At 33.7% G+C, this 13288-nt stretch overlaps 3 protein-coding genes across 4 annotated transcripts in view; 2 read left to right on the top strand and 1 right to left on the bottom strand.

Annotated features, from left to right (window-relative positions):
• Positions 1–2901: 2901 nt before the first annotated feature.
• Positions 2902–7010, top strand: LOC108907951 (testis-specific serine/threonine-protein kinase 2). The gene is made up of 2 exons (XM_018711818.1): positions 2902–3327; positions 6281–7010. The coding sequence occupies exons 1-2, from the start codon at positions 3023–3025 to the stop codon at positions 7008–7010; spliced, it is 1035 nt and encodes a 344-aa protein (XP_018567334.1). The 5' UTR covers positions 2902–3022.
• A 1150-nt stretch (positions 7011–8160) lies between these two features.
• Positions 8161–9445, top strand: LOC108907991 (replication stress response regulator SDE2). Its single transcript, XM_018711885.1, has 4 exons — positions 8161–8326; positions 8386–8612; positions 8708–8956; positions 9061–9445. The coding sequence occupies exons 1-4, from the start codon at positions 8240–8242 to the stop codon at positions 9395–9397; spliced, it is 900 nt and encodes a 299-aa protein (XP_018567401.1). The 5' UTR covers positions 8161–8239; the 3' UTR covers positions 9398–9445.
• A 3-nt stretch (positions 9446–9448) lies between these two features.
• Positions 9449–13288, bottom strand: part of LOC108907965 (intron-binding protein aquarius) — a 94184-nt gene continuing 90344 nt past the window's right edge. For both annotated transcript variants that reach the window (XM_018711852.1, XM_023454738.1), the window contains 2 exons: positions 13077–13274; positions 9449–9698 (listed from right to left, as the gene is read on the bottom strand). In XM_018711852.1, coding sequence (XP_018567368.1) covers positions 9555–9698; positions 13077–13274 — 342 coding nt within the window. In that variant the 3' untranslated portion in view covers positions 9449–9554. The remainder of the gene's footprint in view (positions 9699–13076; positions 13275–13288) is intronic.

Consider the following 13288-nt stretch of genomic DNA (forward strand, 5'->3'; position numbering starts at 1 on the left):
ATTAGGTATTACTACCTTTTGTGTATTGAAACTGCAATTGATTGAACAAGCAGCTATTATTCCATGCAAACTGATAACTAAATACATACTTCAGCACACTTACCGACTGTAATTTTTTTTATTACCAAGAAAGTACAAAAAAAAATCCGTTACGAAGTTTCTATATCGCGAAATCCGTAATAGACCAGGGTCGATAATTTTTGAAACCAAAAAAAATTATAGTAGGATGAAACCCACTGGAAAAGAAAGAGAATATAACAGAAATGAAAGGAAAAATAATTTACGAGCGATCTGAGGTCGGGAAGGGGTAGGGGGTGAGTTTTTAAGGGTAAAAACGGTTTCCCTTGATTTCCAGAAAAACTACAAGTCTTATGGAAAAAAGTTAAATGGCAAAGTTGTAGGTAATAAAAAGATCTACAACTTTTGTATTTACACTTTTTTCACATAACCTCAAAATTTATGTGAAAAATTCAAATAACCAAGTTTTTGGTTTTTTATTTTTATCTTTTACAAAAAAATTTTTTTTTCACGAAATTTGGTGAAAACTTACCTATTTATGTCCCAAACACGCTGTAATTTTTTTGATTTGAAATATTTATTTTTTCACCTTATTTTTACTTAATATCGAAAAAGCACCCTAATTTTCAATCGAAAATTCTCACGTCAAAATATCTGCTTTTTTAAAAACGTCGGTGGGCTTTTTCTTCGTTGAAATCTCTACTTTCTGATGGTGTAAAAAAATATATACATTACTATGGTAAGTTTTCTCAGGAAATGCAAAGAAACGAACTAGAATCCGAAAATTTTTTTCTAATCATTATGTACAATTTTGAGCTATTTATTAAAATTTACACTTTAATTACTCGAAAAACGTAAGATTCCATGTTACATTGATAAACAAAAAAATTACAAGTCGAAATATACTATTATAATTAACAACCAAATAAGTTAATAAAGTTAATATTTAATAAGACATCTACAATATTTTGAGAAAGTTGTAGAATCTTCTTTCGTTTCTTTGCATTTCCTGAGAAAACTTACCATAGTAATGTATATTTTTTTTACACCATCAGAAAGTAGAGATTTCAACGAAGAAAAAGCCCACCGACGTTTTTAAAAAAGCAGATATTTTGACGTGAGAATTTTCGATTGAAAATTAGGGTGCTTTTTCGATATTAAGTAAAAATAAGGTGAAAAAATAAATATTTCAAATCAAAAAAATTACAGCGTGTTTGGGACATAAATAGGTAAGTTTTCACCAAATTTCGTGAAAAAAAAATTTTTTTGTAAAAGATAAAAATAAAAAACCAAAAACTTGGTTATTTGAATTTTTCACATAAATTTTGAGGTTATGTGAAAAAAGTGTAAATACAAAAGTTGTAGATCTTTTTATTACCTACAACTTTGCCATTTAACTTTTTTCCATAAGACTTGTAGTTTTTCCGGAAATCAAGATAAACCGTTTTTTACCCTTAAAAACTCACCCCCTTCCCCTTCCCGACCTCAGATCGCCCGTAAATTATTTTTCTTTTCATTTCTGTTATATTCTCTTCCTTTTCCAATGGATTTTATCCTACTATAATTTTGTTTCATTTTTTACTATTTTTGAAGGCTTAAGCACTGGTCTATAAAGTTAATTCAGATTTAGGTCATGATCAATGCCGCAATACAATAAAATATTATTAACTGAAGACTAGACTCGTCAAAACAACTAGTCACAGTCCAGCTGTCAACGTCATCCTCAAACATTCACATTCAAGTTATAAATAATGTAAATTTATGTTTGACCAGCAGTTAAATCCCTTTTTGAGTCCGTCCAAATATTGTCCAGCCCAGTAAAGAGATGACTGACGACGACTTTACCGACGACCCCTCTTCGGAATTGCCGGATTCCTCCCAGGAGGACAACAAGCCCCCGGATGACGTTTCGTCGAGCGAGGATACGGATTATATAACCGACAACGCGCTCAAGACTACCCGTGGGATATTCGACTTGCTGAACATGATCTATAACGATAGGTACTACTGGGAGATCTTTAAAAGCACCGTCCTCTTCATCTTTGCCCTGAAGGTGGCGAGGGAGTGCAACATGATGCGCATACCCATCAGAGAATACAAGCCCTTCAACAGACAATAAAACTCATTTTGTACTGTGTAAAAATTGAGATAAATTTCAGAAAATATAGTCTTAAAAATAGATTTGTTTGTTTTCTAGGGATATTTACAATAAGTTTCTGTTGGTCTTTTTGTATAAGTTGCAAAAACTGTTGTAGAACCACAGCAGTTCAGAAATTGTTTCTGATAAATCCAAAACTTCCCTTTCGCAAAGATATGGAAGGGGTTTTATTTTAAATCTCTACATTTGTACGCTTTTTTGTTAACACGAAACTTATAAAATAGTTCAAGAGTCTAAACGAATGACGTGGCAACCAGCTTGGAAATTGTTCAGTTAGTAACATCCAAATTACTACAAAGTCTAGTTATAATATGTTTTGGTATTGATTAACAGATTAAAGTAGGTTTTTATGTAAAAGCATGTTTTACTTTGCTTTACAAATACATATGTGACACAAGATAATGTAAACGATCACAATGTTCAAGAAAATGCTAATTTTTTTATTTCCGCAAATCAAGCTGTAGTGTAGAAGACTACGTTGTAGTTTACTTCTTACCTTATTAAACCTGAAGCGAGGGTTAATGCTTAAGATGCATCTATCACTTTGGGGATTATCCCGACTGATACCACCCTCCCAAAACGGAGGTAATTTGAAGAATGTTGGTGTGGTACAGTTGAAAAGTTGTTTTAAATAATTTAATCGAAGATCGAGTGAACTCTGGCATAAATAGTTTGTCCTGTCAAAGTAAAGTGCCATTTCCCCAAATTTTTGTAATAAAAATCCATGTTCATCTTTAAGGAAGTTAACAGGAAAATTCAAGTAGATTAATGTACTCGACCGGCTGGCCTGGATGGATATTTATGGAAAATCTGGGGTAAAGAACAAACGTCTTGAATCGTCACCACATGGCGACTCGCTTGAGTCCACGAAATTCTGAAGTAAATGCATTAGAACAGAGGGGGTACCTTATCGGTAAGAAAATCGGCCAGGGCTCTTATGCAACTGTACATCTGGCCGACTATGTGGACAGCACGGGTCCCAAGAAGATGCGTCTCGCATGCAAAATCTTTGATAAGGAAAAGGCTCCAAAGGATTTTTTAGAAAAGTTCTTCCCTAGGGAACTGGAAATTCTGACCAAAATTGAAAACCCGCACATCATCCAAGTCCATAGCATCTTGCAAAGAGGACCTAGGGTGTTTATTTTTATGAGGTGAGGCTTCATACACTCATACTATAGTTAAGCGTGAGCAGTTATTAGTAGAAAAGGGGTAAACACTTTAGGTCAATCAAAAATAACAAATTTTCGAAATGAAAAACGATATCTCAGTAATGAAGTTATTACTTAAAGGTAAAAAACTGAGAATGGTTGAAAAAAATAAAGACATAAATAATAATTATAATGCAAATTTTTTATTAAAAATCATAGACATTATAAACTAAAGATCTATGTTAAAAATACATACTTAACCTGCTCTAACCGATTCTAACTTAGCATAAACTGAACGTAATAATTAAGGGAACTTAAACTAAGCTAACATAAAAGAAAAAAACAAATACCTATCTCACTAGCAACTACAACGAAATATTAGCACCACACACCAAAAGTACATACCTACTTACGATTACGATACCAAAACCAATGAGAAACATAGCATTTCCAAAAATGTATAACTTTAACATGACATTTATGAAAAAATGGTTGCAAAGCAGAAAATAATTCATATACAGGGTGTTTTGGAAAAAATACCATAAATTCAGTGGTTGATAGAACAGAATAGATGGTTTTCTAAAATAAAATTTTAATCATATCTTATATTTGAGAGACCTAAATTGATCACTATTATTAATTTTCGATCATCTGTTAGAAATAGCTATAAATGGCTAGCAGATGATCACCTTTTTTAGTGACATTTTATCATATAACTCTTTTGAGGTTACATTTTTTACGAAGTATGTCATATAATATAAAATTTTACATAAAAAAGTTCTATTGCTGAAATCGCTGAAATCTCATCGATTTTGAAAAAAAAAAACGTAATCGACTGTCCCAAACTTAAAGTTATTACACCGTAATATACAGTGTGCTCGGAAATGAACCAACCATATTTGGGTGAAAATATATCGATGTAAATCAAGTTTCCTTAACAAAGTGCTGCTTCCTTAAAAAGTTATGTTACTAGCAAACTAGCAACACTAATTCATATAACATCCTCAAAGACTTGTGCCAAATTTAAAAGAATTATGCTGTCTTTTGATAAAGCCATGGCTTGATTTAAAAACAATAGGACTATCGCCTCATCTTAAAAACAAAATACATTGGAATCTACTTTTTGATGTTCTATCAGCCCTTTAATTTGTTGTGCGTTTTTCCAATATGTATAACTTGTATACAGGGCTGGAAAATCCACATTTTCCATCTGTCTTTATAGTCCAAGCATTCTGTCACGGATTAATGTTAAATTTGCAGAAATTATTACCTGGACAAAAAAAATATGACCGTATAGAAAATTAAATTTTAAATTGAGTTTCTTATTCTTTAAACTCGATCCAAAATGGCGAACATGGTTAAAAAAAATCGCAAAGTTGAAAAAAACGGTTTTTCTAAAATAACTAAAAAAATATAGCACGGATTGAAAAATTTTAAATGAGAAAGTTGTAGGTTTGAAAAAGATCTATCTACTGATTATTTGAAAGTATCGATTGCTTTGTTACTTTTCGAGATATATCGAAAAAACCGTTAAAAATCTTCTCTTTTCTCTTCTTCTATAACTCGTTTACATTTACGTTCCCATATTTGCTATTTACTGCAAGCATAGCCCGCGACAAGCCAAACAAGTACATTTTTGAAAAATTTAAAAATATTTATTATTTTTCGAGATATATCGATTTTTTGAAAAAAATGCGCTCTCGAAAATTGGCTAGATCTTCTCAACGGATAGCCCAACAGTAACGATTTTCGGTTTATTTTCTTCGTAAAGAGTTAAATTATCATGCTGTAAAAAAATGTTGACGATTTTATTAATTTTAAGGATCAAAAAATGACTGAAAAAGTTGCACTTTTTTTGGGTATGTTTTTTCAAATAACTATTTCAATTTTTATTATTTTTTTGAAGTTAATCTGGGGTAGCTAAACACGAATATTATAGCATTTTTCGCCTTAGAAGCAAAATAGACCCGTAAATGTTTAGTTTTCTTTCTTTAAAATTCATTTTCATAAAATAAAAATTGAAATAGTAATTTGAAAAAAACATACCCAAAAAAGTGCAACATTTTCAGTCATTTTTTGATCCTTAAAATTAATAAAATCGTCAACATTTTTTAACAGCATGATAATATAACTCTTTACGAAGAAAATAAACCGAAAATCGTTACTGTAGGGCTATCCGCTGAGAAGATCTAGCCAATTTTCGAGAGAGCCTTTTTTTTCAAAAAATCGATATATCTCGAAAAATAATTAATATTTTTAAATTTTTCAAAAATGTACTTTTTTGGCATGCCGCGGTCTATGCTTGCAGTAAATAGCAAATATGGGCACGTAAATGTAAACAAGTTATAGAAGAAGAGAAAAGAGAAAATTTTTAATGGTTTTTTCGATATATCTCGAAAAGTAACAAAGCAATCGATACTTTCAAAAAATCAGTCGATAGATCTTTTTAAAACCTACAACTTTCTCATTTAAAATTTTTCAATCCATGCTATATTTTTTTAGTTATTTTAGAAAAACCGTTTTTTTCAACTTTGCGATTTTTTTTAACCAAGTTCGCCATATTGGATCGAGTTTAAAGAACAAGAAACGGTCATATTTTTTTTGTCCAGGTAATAATTTCTGTAAACATTTCTCTATAATGCTTGGACTATTACATGAGAGCGACAAAGTAAAGTAAAGAAATCCGTGCGATAGACAAGGATGGGTATAGTGAAGACGTTTCATAATCTGAATAGTCACCGCCCGTTTGGGGTTAGAACTATTCAGATTATGAAACGTCCTCAATGTAACCATCCTTGTCTATCGCACGGATTTCTATGACTTACTTTATCGCTCTCACGATGAACCATGGGGACTTTCCGAACCTGTATAAAAATCAAGCATCCTCAACTAAAGCATTTATAAATGTTGAAACAAAAATGGCAACTCCTTTAAAAATCCTGTTTTGACGTTTCAGATACGCCGACAATGGCGATTTATTGGACTTTATCAAGAAGAACGGGGTGGTACCAGAACAACAAGCCAAGGTATGGTTCCGGCAGATGGCAAGCGGTCTCCACTACCTCCACGGCAAAAACATCGCTCACAGAGACCTAAAGTGCGAGAACATCCTTCTCTCCAGACGATTCAACGTGAAACTCGCTGATTTCGGCTTCGCCAGGTTCTGCGTCGATTCCGATAACCGCAGAATCCTCAGCCAGACCTACTGCGGTTCTGCCGCTTACGCAGCCCCAGAGGTTGTCAATGGTACGCCCTACAACCCCAAGCTTTCCGACGTGTGGTCGCTGGGAATCATCCTCTTCATCATGCTGAACGCGTCCATGCCGTTCGACGACTCCAACTTGAGGAAGCTCTTGAAGGATCAAATGACCAAGAACTGGGTGTTTAGGTCGAGAGTGAGAGACACTCTTTCTTCTAGTGCCAAATCTCTCGTGCGGCATTTGTTAGAGCCGGATCTAACTCAGAGGCTGACTTTAGACAGGGTGATTCAGCACGAGTGGTTGCGGCTGAGAAAGGACAGACCGTCGTCTCTCATTGGTCGGTTGGTGCACTCTGCGCCGCACGGGCAAACCTCCGGTCAGTCGGCTCTAGTTAATGGGGAATACGAGAACGAACCGGTCCCTGGAGACTTTCAGAACCCAGAGAACAAGAAAAGTGAAATGATGATTTCGGTCACGGACAATTGATCAAAATAGTGGAAATTTTCTATGAGGGGAAAAATTATCGAGTCGCTATTATTTTGAAATATCAATGTTTTAGCACAAATTAAAAATAAATTGCATAAAAGTAATGTTACCGACTATTTTTGTAAAATTATATCGCTATGCTACATATATTTGTATATTTATATATTTTTGTATATAAAAAGAACAGGGTAGGTCTCTTATTTATTGTGTGGCTGGTATTTCAAATAAACCTACTGCAGGTTAATATTATCAGTGATTACTCAGCAACAGCTAGTTGGCATCTACGAAAACAAAGTTGGTAACGCTGTAATACTCTTGCCATTTTAAGGTCAGGAAGACTAGATATTCTAGACTAGGAGCACGAACTCATTCGGGGAAATTGACAAAAATCAATGTAGTAGCACAGTATAGAAAACAGTAAATTCATTGCCTATAACCTATTTATAAAAAATGGACCCTAGTTTCATTTTTTATGCCGCCTTAAATGACTACGCATATACCACGCACAAATAGTGGTACCTCAAAAGCTAAAAGCTAAGCTGGGTTTGTTGTTTGTTGCTGCGTCCCTTTACAGGACTTTTAGACCAGTGGGGTTGTGGTCCACAAAAGAGGGGGAGTGAATTTACTGTTTTCTATACTGAGGTAGTAGTGGAAATTACTTATAGTTTTTACCACTAGGGTCGCTAGTGTTCCTTGTACACCGACATATTTTTATTATTTATTGATTTATTTATATAATTCAAAGTAGCCTACATTATTTATTTTAAAACTTTTAACACATCACAAAAACGGCATGATTGATTTTTAATTCTAACTGCAGCTTTCTTTATCTCCCCTCCATTATTTTGGTGAATATGGGACTCTAGCGCCCTCTAATTTGGTAAGATATTTTTGTTTACAAAGAGTTCATGCTCCTTGTATAGCCTCCATGATTCAAAAATATTAAGTAGAATTAGGACAAATAACAAATTAAATAAGTTGTATTATCATTTTGTAGTTCACTACCTGACAACCAGTTGCGTCACTATCGCCTTGTTTCTAGGATTTCAATGGGTTTACACCATAGATCAAATGATTACACTTCTTTTGTTAGATGTTCTGTCGTGTTCAAGGTTATGTCATATGTCAATCCACAGATTAGAAATAGAAAGATGCAATCAATGATAACATTTTGTACGGTTGTGTGCGATTGTGATATTTGTTTGCTTTAAGTATTCAATAAGCATAAAATGGAGATTTATATCAACGCCAAGCACCAGTTATTTCTTAACCACACGACTGTTGCAGAATTAAGATGTTTTCTACAGAAAGAATTAGTAAGTTTAAATACCAGTATAGGTTATGTTTACGCTTTTAATACGTTTCACTATTTTAGGGACTAGAGCCAGAGGAATATTATTTATTATCCAACGGAAAGCTAGTAGATCAATGCAGTGATCTCGAATATAACAAGGTACATATAGTTCCAAGGGTTTTTGGGGGTAAGGGTGGCTTCGGGTCTATGCTCCGAGCGATCGGAGCTCAGATCGAAAAAACAACAAACCGAGAAGCTTGCAGAGATCTCAGTGGAAGGCGCTTGAGGGACATAAATGAAGAACAACGGTAAGTTTTTACTAGTTACACGATGGTGAAACGTTTTAGTTTGGAAATCTTTTTTGTCTACAAATATGCAGATTTTTAAACTTTGTTTTTTGTAGGTTAAAGAATTGGATTAATCAACAAGCAGAAAGAGAGAAGGAAGCCAAAGAAAGAAAGCAGAAAAAATTGGAACGATTATGCGAGACCCCTAGACACGAATTTAAGGATGAGCAGTACGACAAAGAACGATCGGAGCTCCCCGAGGTAGTTGAAGACGCAGTTATTCAAGGACTTGAGGCGTCGTGTAGCTCAAAAAGGAAAGCCACAGAGAAGAAACCTGTCGTGAAGAAAAAGAAAGCAAAGTTGTGGTACGGCATTACGAATATTTTTTTATTTTACAAAGTTTTTGGCTACAAAAAAATGTTACTTTATATGGTGCTTATTGTTATGACAATTAATACTTATGTTTTAGGTTGGACGACGAGTTGGAAGACGACTTGAGCTCTTCGGATGCGGAAAGTGACGAAGGCGAATCGGAGGAAAATAAAAATTCCTCGGGCACTCAAAAAACTTCAGAATCAGAGAACTCCAGTAACTCGGAATGTACCGGTGAGCTTCATAAGGGTGCTGAAAATGCCGTGAGAATTGACGATAGTACTGAAGACAAATCGAACAATAAAACAATTGAAAATCTTGAGAACGACTGTACAAAAGATACCGAAAAAGAGGACTCGAATGAAATAGACGAAAAAATTAAGGAAGAAGAATGTGGCACCGACAATAAGCAACAAAATGCCGAAGAAACATAATTTGTACAAACAATTTTTTAAGATTAAATAAAAATGCATTATTTCTTTCGGTCGATTTTTTATTAAACTTCCTTCTTCGAAAAGAAAAACAAGGCAAATTGTAAAGTATTTTTATTTTTTCACATCTTAAAATAATTGCAGGACATTTAAATTAAATTTATGAGTGTTTGTAAACAAAATTTGCCAGTTGCACAACATCCTGTATAACTGTCGCTGGTGTCGCTAATTTATTACCGTTTTGCCTCGTAGCGGGGTATGTCTCGTTCATGATCAAATGAAGTTCTGTTGGTCTCGAAGTCAACTAAAAAAAAATATAAAAATGTTTAAACAAGAGTGGTCATTTAAAATCAAGTGTTTATTTTTTTTGTGCAAATTGGACAGTTTGTAGAGGAAGACCTAATTTATCGAATTTGACATGAAAATTTTCCAGTTTTTATACAGGGTGGTCAAAAAAAAATTATCGAATAGGAAGTTCAGAAAATGTGAAAAACTCGAAATTTTTAAATGGAAACCCCTATTTTTTTAACATATTCGCATTCTGCACTAAAATTAAGTAAAGTTTCCCTATACCTAAACCCAGTGGTTTTCATTTTATTTACGAATAAACATTTACTATACTTAAACTTTTGTCTACGCCGTTACTGGGCAGCTCCTGAATTCGGTTGTATGTATGTGCTTATCAGTGTTGCCTGCTGTTACCTCTTTAAACCAACTGAATGAAATTAACAGAGTGGCACATTGTAATGGAATTTTTTTTGTAAAAACATTACTTTCGTATGACTTTGCAACATGTTATTTTAAAGTTGCCTATTTTATTTTAAATCAACACGGACGAAGCATCGCACATTAATTATTATTTTCACTGATAGAATTGAAATATTTCTTTAAATTATTTCAGGTTTTTAATAAACAGTACCTATTTATTATAATTTTGAAGCACTGTGTTTAGCTTGTGAATTACATAATATCAATACACTTGAAATGATATGACAACGGGGCGCTAAAAGGGTAAAAAAAACGAAAAGCTAATGCAAATTCGGCGAATGGCCGAATATGTCGCAGTTTCATTTTATAAATTTTTTTATTTTTTTATCTCAGTTATCGGTCTAGGAGAAATATTAGATTTTACTGAAATTGAAATTTTTTTTTATAGTGCAATGTTTCATAAAAAAAATACCACCTGGAAACAAAAAATGTAAATGTAAATGAAATAAAATTCTAAGAAAATTAGTGTTCTGTGACGTATAAATGGCGAAGTTAACGTAAAAAATTCATAGTAAAAAAAAAAACGGTTTTTGGCTAATAAAAAAAAAACTTGAAATGCAATAGAAAAAAGTTAAATGAGAAAGTTGTAGCTATTAAAAATATCTGTCGATTAGTTTTTTTAAATATGTATATCGATTGCTATAGGTATTACTTTTCGAGATATATCGAAAAAACCGTCAAAAACCGTTTTTTTTTGTTTTTGCTGTATCTCCTGCAAATTAAGGTTTTGAAACTTGTTACTTGCTGTTGGTAAGCAAAAAAGTGCGTTTTGTTAATTAAAAAAATATAAAAAAAATGTTTGAGTTGTCGATTTTTCGAAAAAAGGTCATCTCGAAAATCGGCTCTTCTTGCTCGACGAATAGTCGCAGAGAAACGAATCAGGGCTCATTTTTTTCCTTAATAGTTGTACTTTCATGGTAAAAAAAGAGAGATAACGATTTTATTAATTTCAACTGTCCAACGATGATTTTGAAAAAAGTGAAAATTTTTTGGTCGCGTTTTCTGGAATATCTTTCGATTTTCATTTCTCAATAATGTCTATTACAGGAATGGATCACTGGCATTTTTACGCGAATTTAAGAAAAAATTGCTCTACGACCTTCTGGAGTCTAGATAACTTTATTTTTTGAAAAAATTCCACAGGCCGCTATGAAGTGCTATAGCGTCTATTCTTACAGAGATTGATGTTCATTTATATCAATATTTTCTGAATTTACGCATTCAAAAGCGCTCGTACTTTCAAAATCTTCATTATCTCGACTTCTAGACCGTGTACAAAAATCCTTTTGTACTTAATCTGGGGTAGCTCGACGAGATAAACCAAAATAATGACGTTTACGACGGCCTCAAAAGCATAATTACCTTTGAGAAATGTAATTTTCCTTTAGTCTGAATTTCTCTCACCTCTTGTTAACATTTTAATAATTATCACACTTTTTTACCATGAAAGTACAATTCTTAAGGAAAAAAATGAGCCCCGATTCGTTTCTCTACGACTATTCGTCGAGCAAGAAAAACCGATTTTCGAAATTTTTTCGAAAAATCGATAACGAAAATTTTTTAACATTTTTGAATTTAAAAAAGTACTTTTTTGTTTGCCGAGTGCTACATTTACAGCAAGTAACAAGTTTCAAAACCTTAATTTGCAAGACATACAGCAAAAACAAAAAAAAGTCGATTTTTGACGTTTTTTTTTCGATATTTGTCGAAAAGTAATATAACAATCGATATATTTAAAAATACGAATCGATAGGTTTTTTTAATAGCTACAACTTTCTCATTTAACTTTTTTCGATTGGAGTTGCAAGTTCTTTTTTTATTAGCGAAAAACCGTTTTTTTTTGACATTTATCAATTTTTTAGGTTAACTTCGCCTTTTATGCACCACAGGAAAAAAACGCTATCTTTCTTAGAATTTTTTTCCTATATCACCATAATTCCTATTTCCAAATGGTATTTTTGTATATTTAACATTAGGCCGTGACAGATTGATTGGACTACCTATACAGGTTCGGAAAGTCCCCATGGTACATCGGTCGTTACGTGAGAGCGATAAAGTAAGTCATAGAAATCCGTGCGATAGAGAAGAATGGCCATAATGAAGGCGTCTCAAAGTCACCGCCCGTTTGCCTTTCCACAAATAAGATCTACTTCTACTTGTAATTCAGCGACTGGTGATCATCTTTGTTTTCGTCGTTTGCCTTTTCTTTAATAGATGTCACTACTTATATAATTCCGATATGTTAATACAATCCATTAACAGAGGGCAAAGTATACTTAAATAACAACTAAATGAACTCTAAATGCAGCTGAGTACTATACTCCATTTGAATAACTTCTCAGTAGGGGAACAAGGCCACTGAGATTTAGAAACAGAGGTATCTACTAGCTACTGTAAAGTTTTCTTTGTCACGCTTTGTGCTGCCCTCTGTTAACGGATTGTATTAACATATCGGAATACCGGAGTCGGAATTGTATAAGTAGTGACATCTATTAAAGAAAAGGCAAACGACGAAAACAAAGATGACCACCGGTCGCTGAATTACAAGTGGAAGTGGATCTTATTTGTGGAAGGGCGAAAAGGGCGGTGACAATAAGACGCCTTCATTATAGCCATACTTCTCTATCGCACGGATTTCTATGACTTACTTTATCGCCCTCAAGTAACGGCCGATGTACCATGGGGACTTTCCGAACCTGCATACACTTATACATCATTTATTTTGGTGTTTAGTGATGGTGCGTGTTTGTGTGTCATCACTAAAAAAGGTTTAAAAAAATCTAGTTCTCGGGATGGAATTTGAGAAAATAAGCATATATGAGTTTCTTAAGGTCAAATCACCCTTTTTCTTTGCAAGTGCGAGGTCTATTAAAATCTGAAACGCCATAATATATTACTCAAGCAAATAACTCACCTGTTCAAATGCCGGCGTCAATTCGAAACAGTTCTTGAACAACGAAACCCTCCCGAAAATATACAATCCCAACCTAGCGCGAGACATCGCCACCACGAGCCTCCTCACGTCTCTCAAGTGCCCCACCGCTTTGGTCCTCACCAGCGACAATAGTATGTAGTCGTTCTGTTGGCCCTGGTATTTGTCCACCGTCGTCACCTAAAAGTCCCATA

The sequence above is a fragment of the Anoplophora glabripennis genome, unplaced genomic scaffold, assembly GCF_000390285.2.
Source record: "Anoplophora glabripennis isolate ALB-LARVAE unplaced genomic scaffold, Agla_2.0 scaffold11, whole genome shotgun sequence".
Lineage (NCBI taxonomy): Eukaryota > Metazoa > Arthropoda > Insecta > Coleoptera > Cerambycidae > Anoplophora > Anoplophora glabripennis.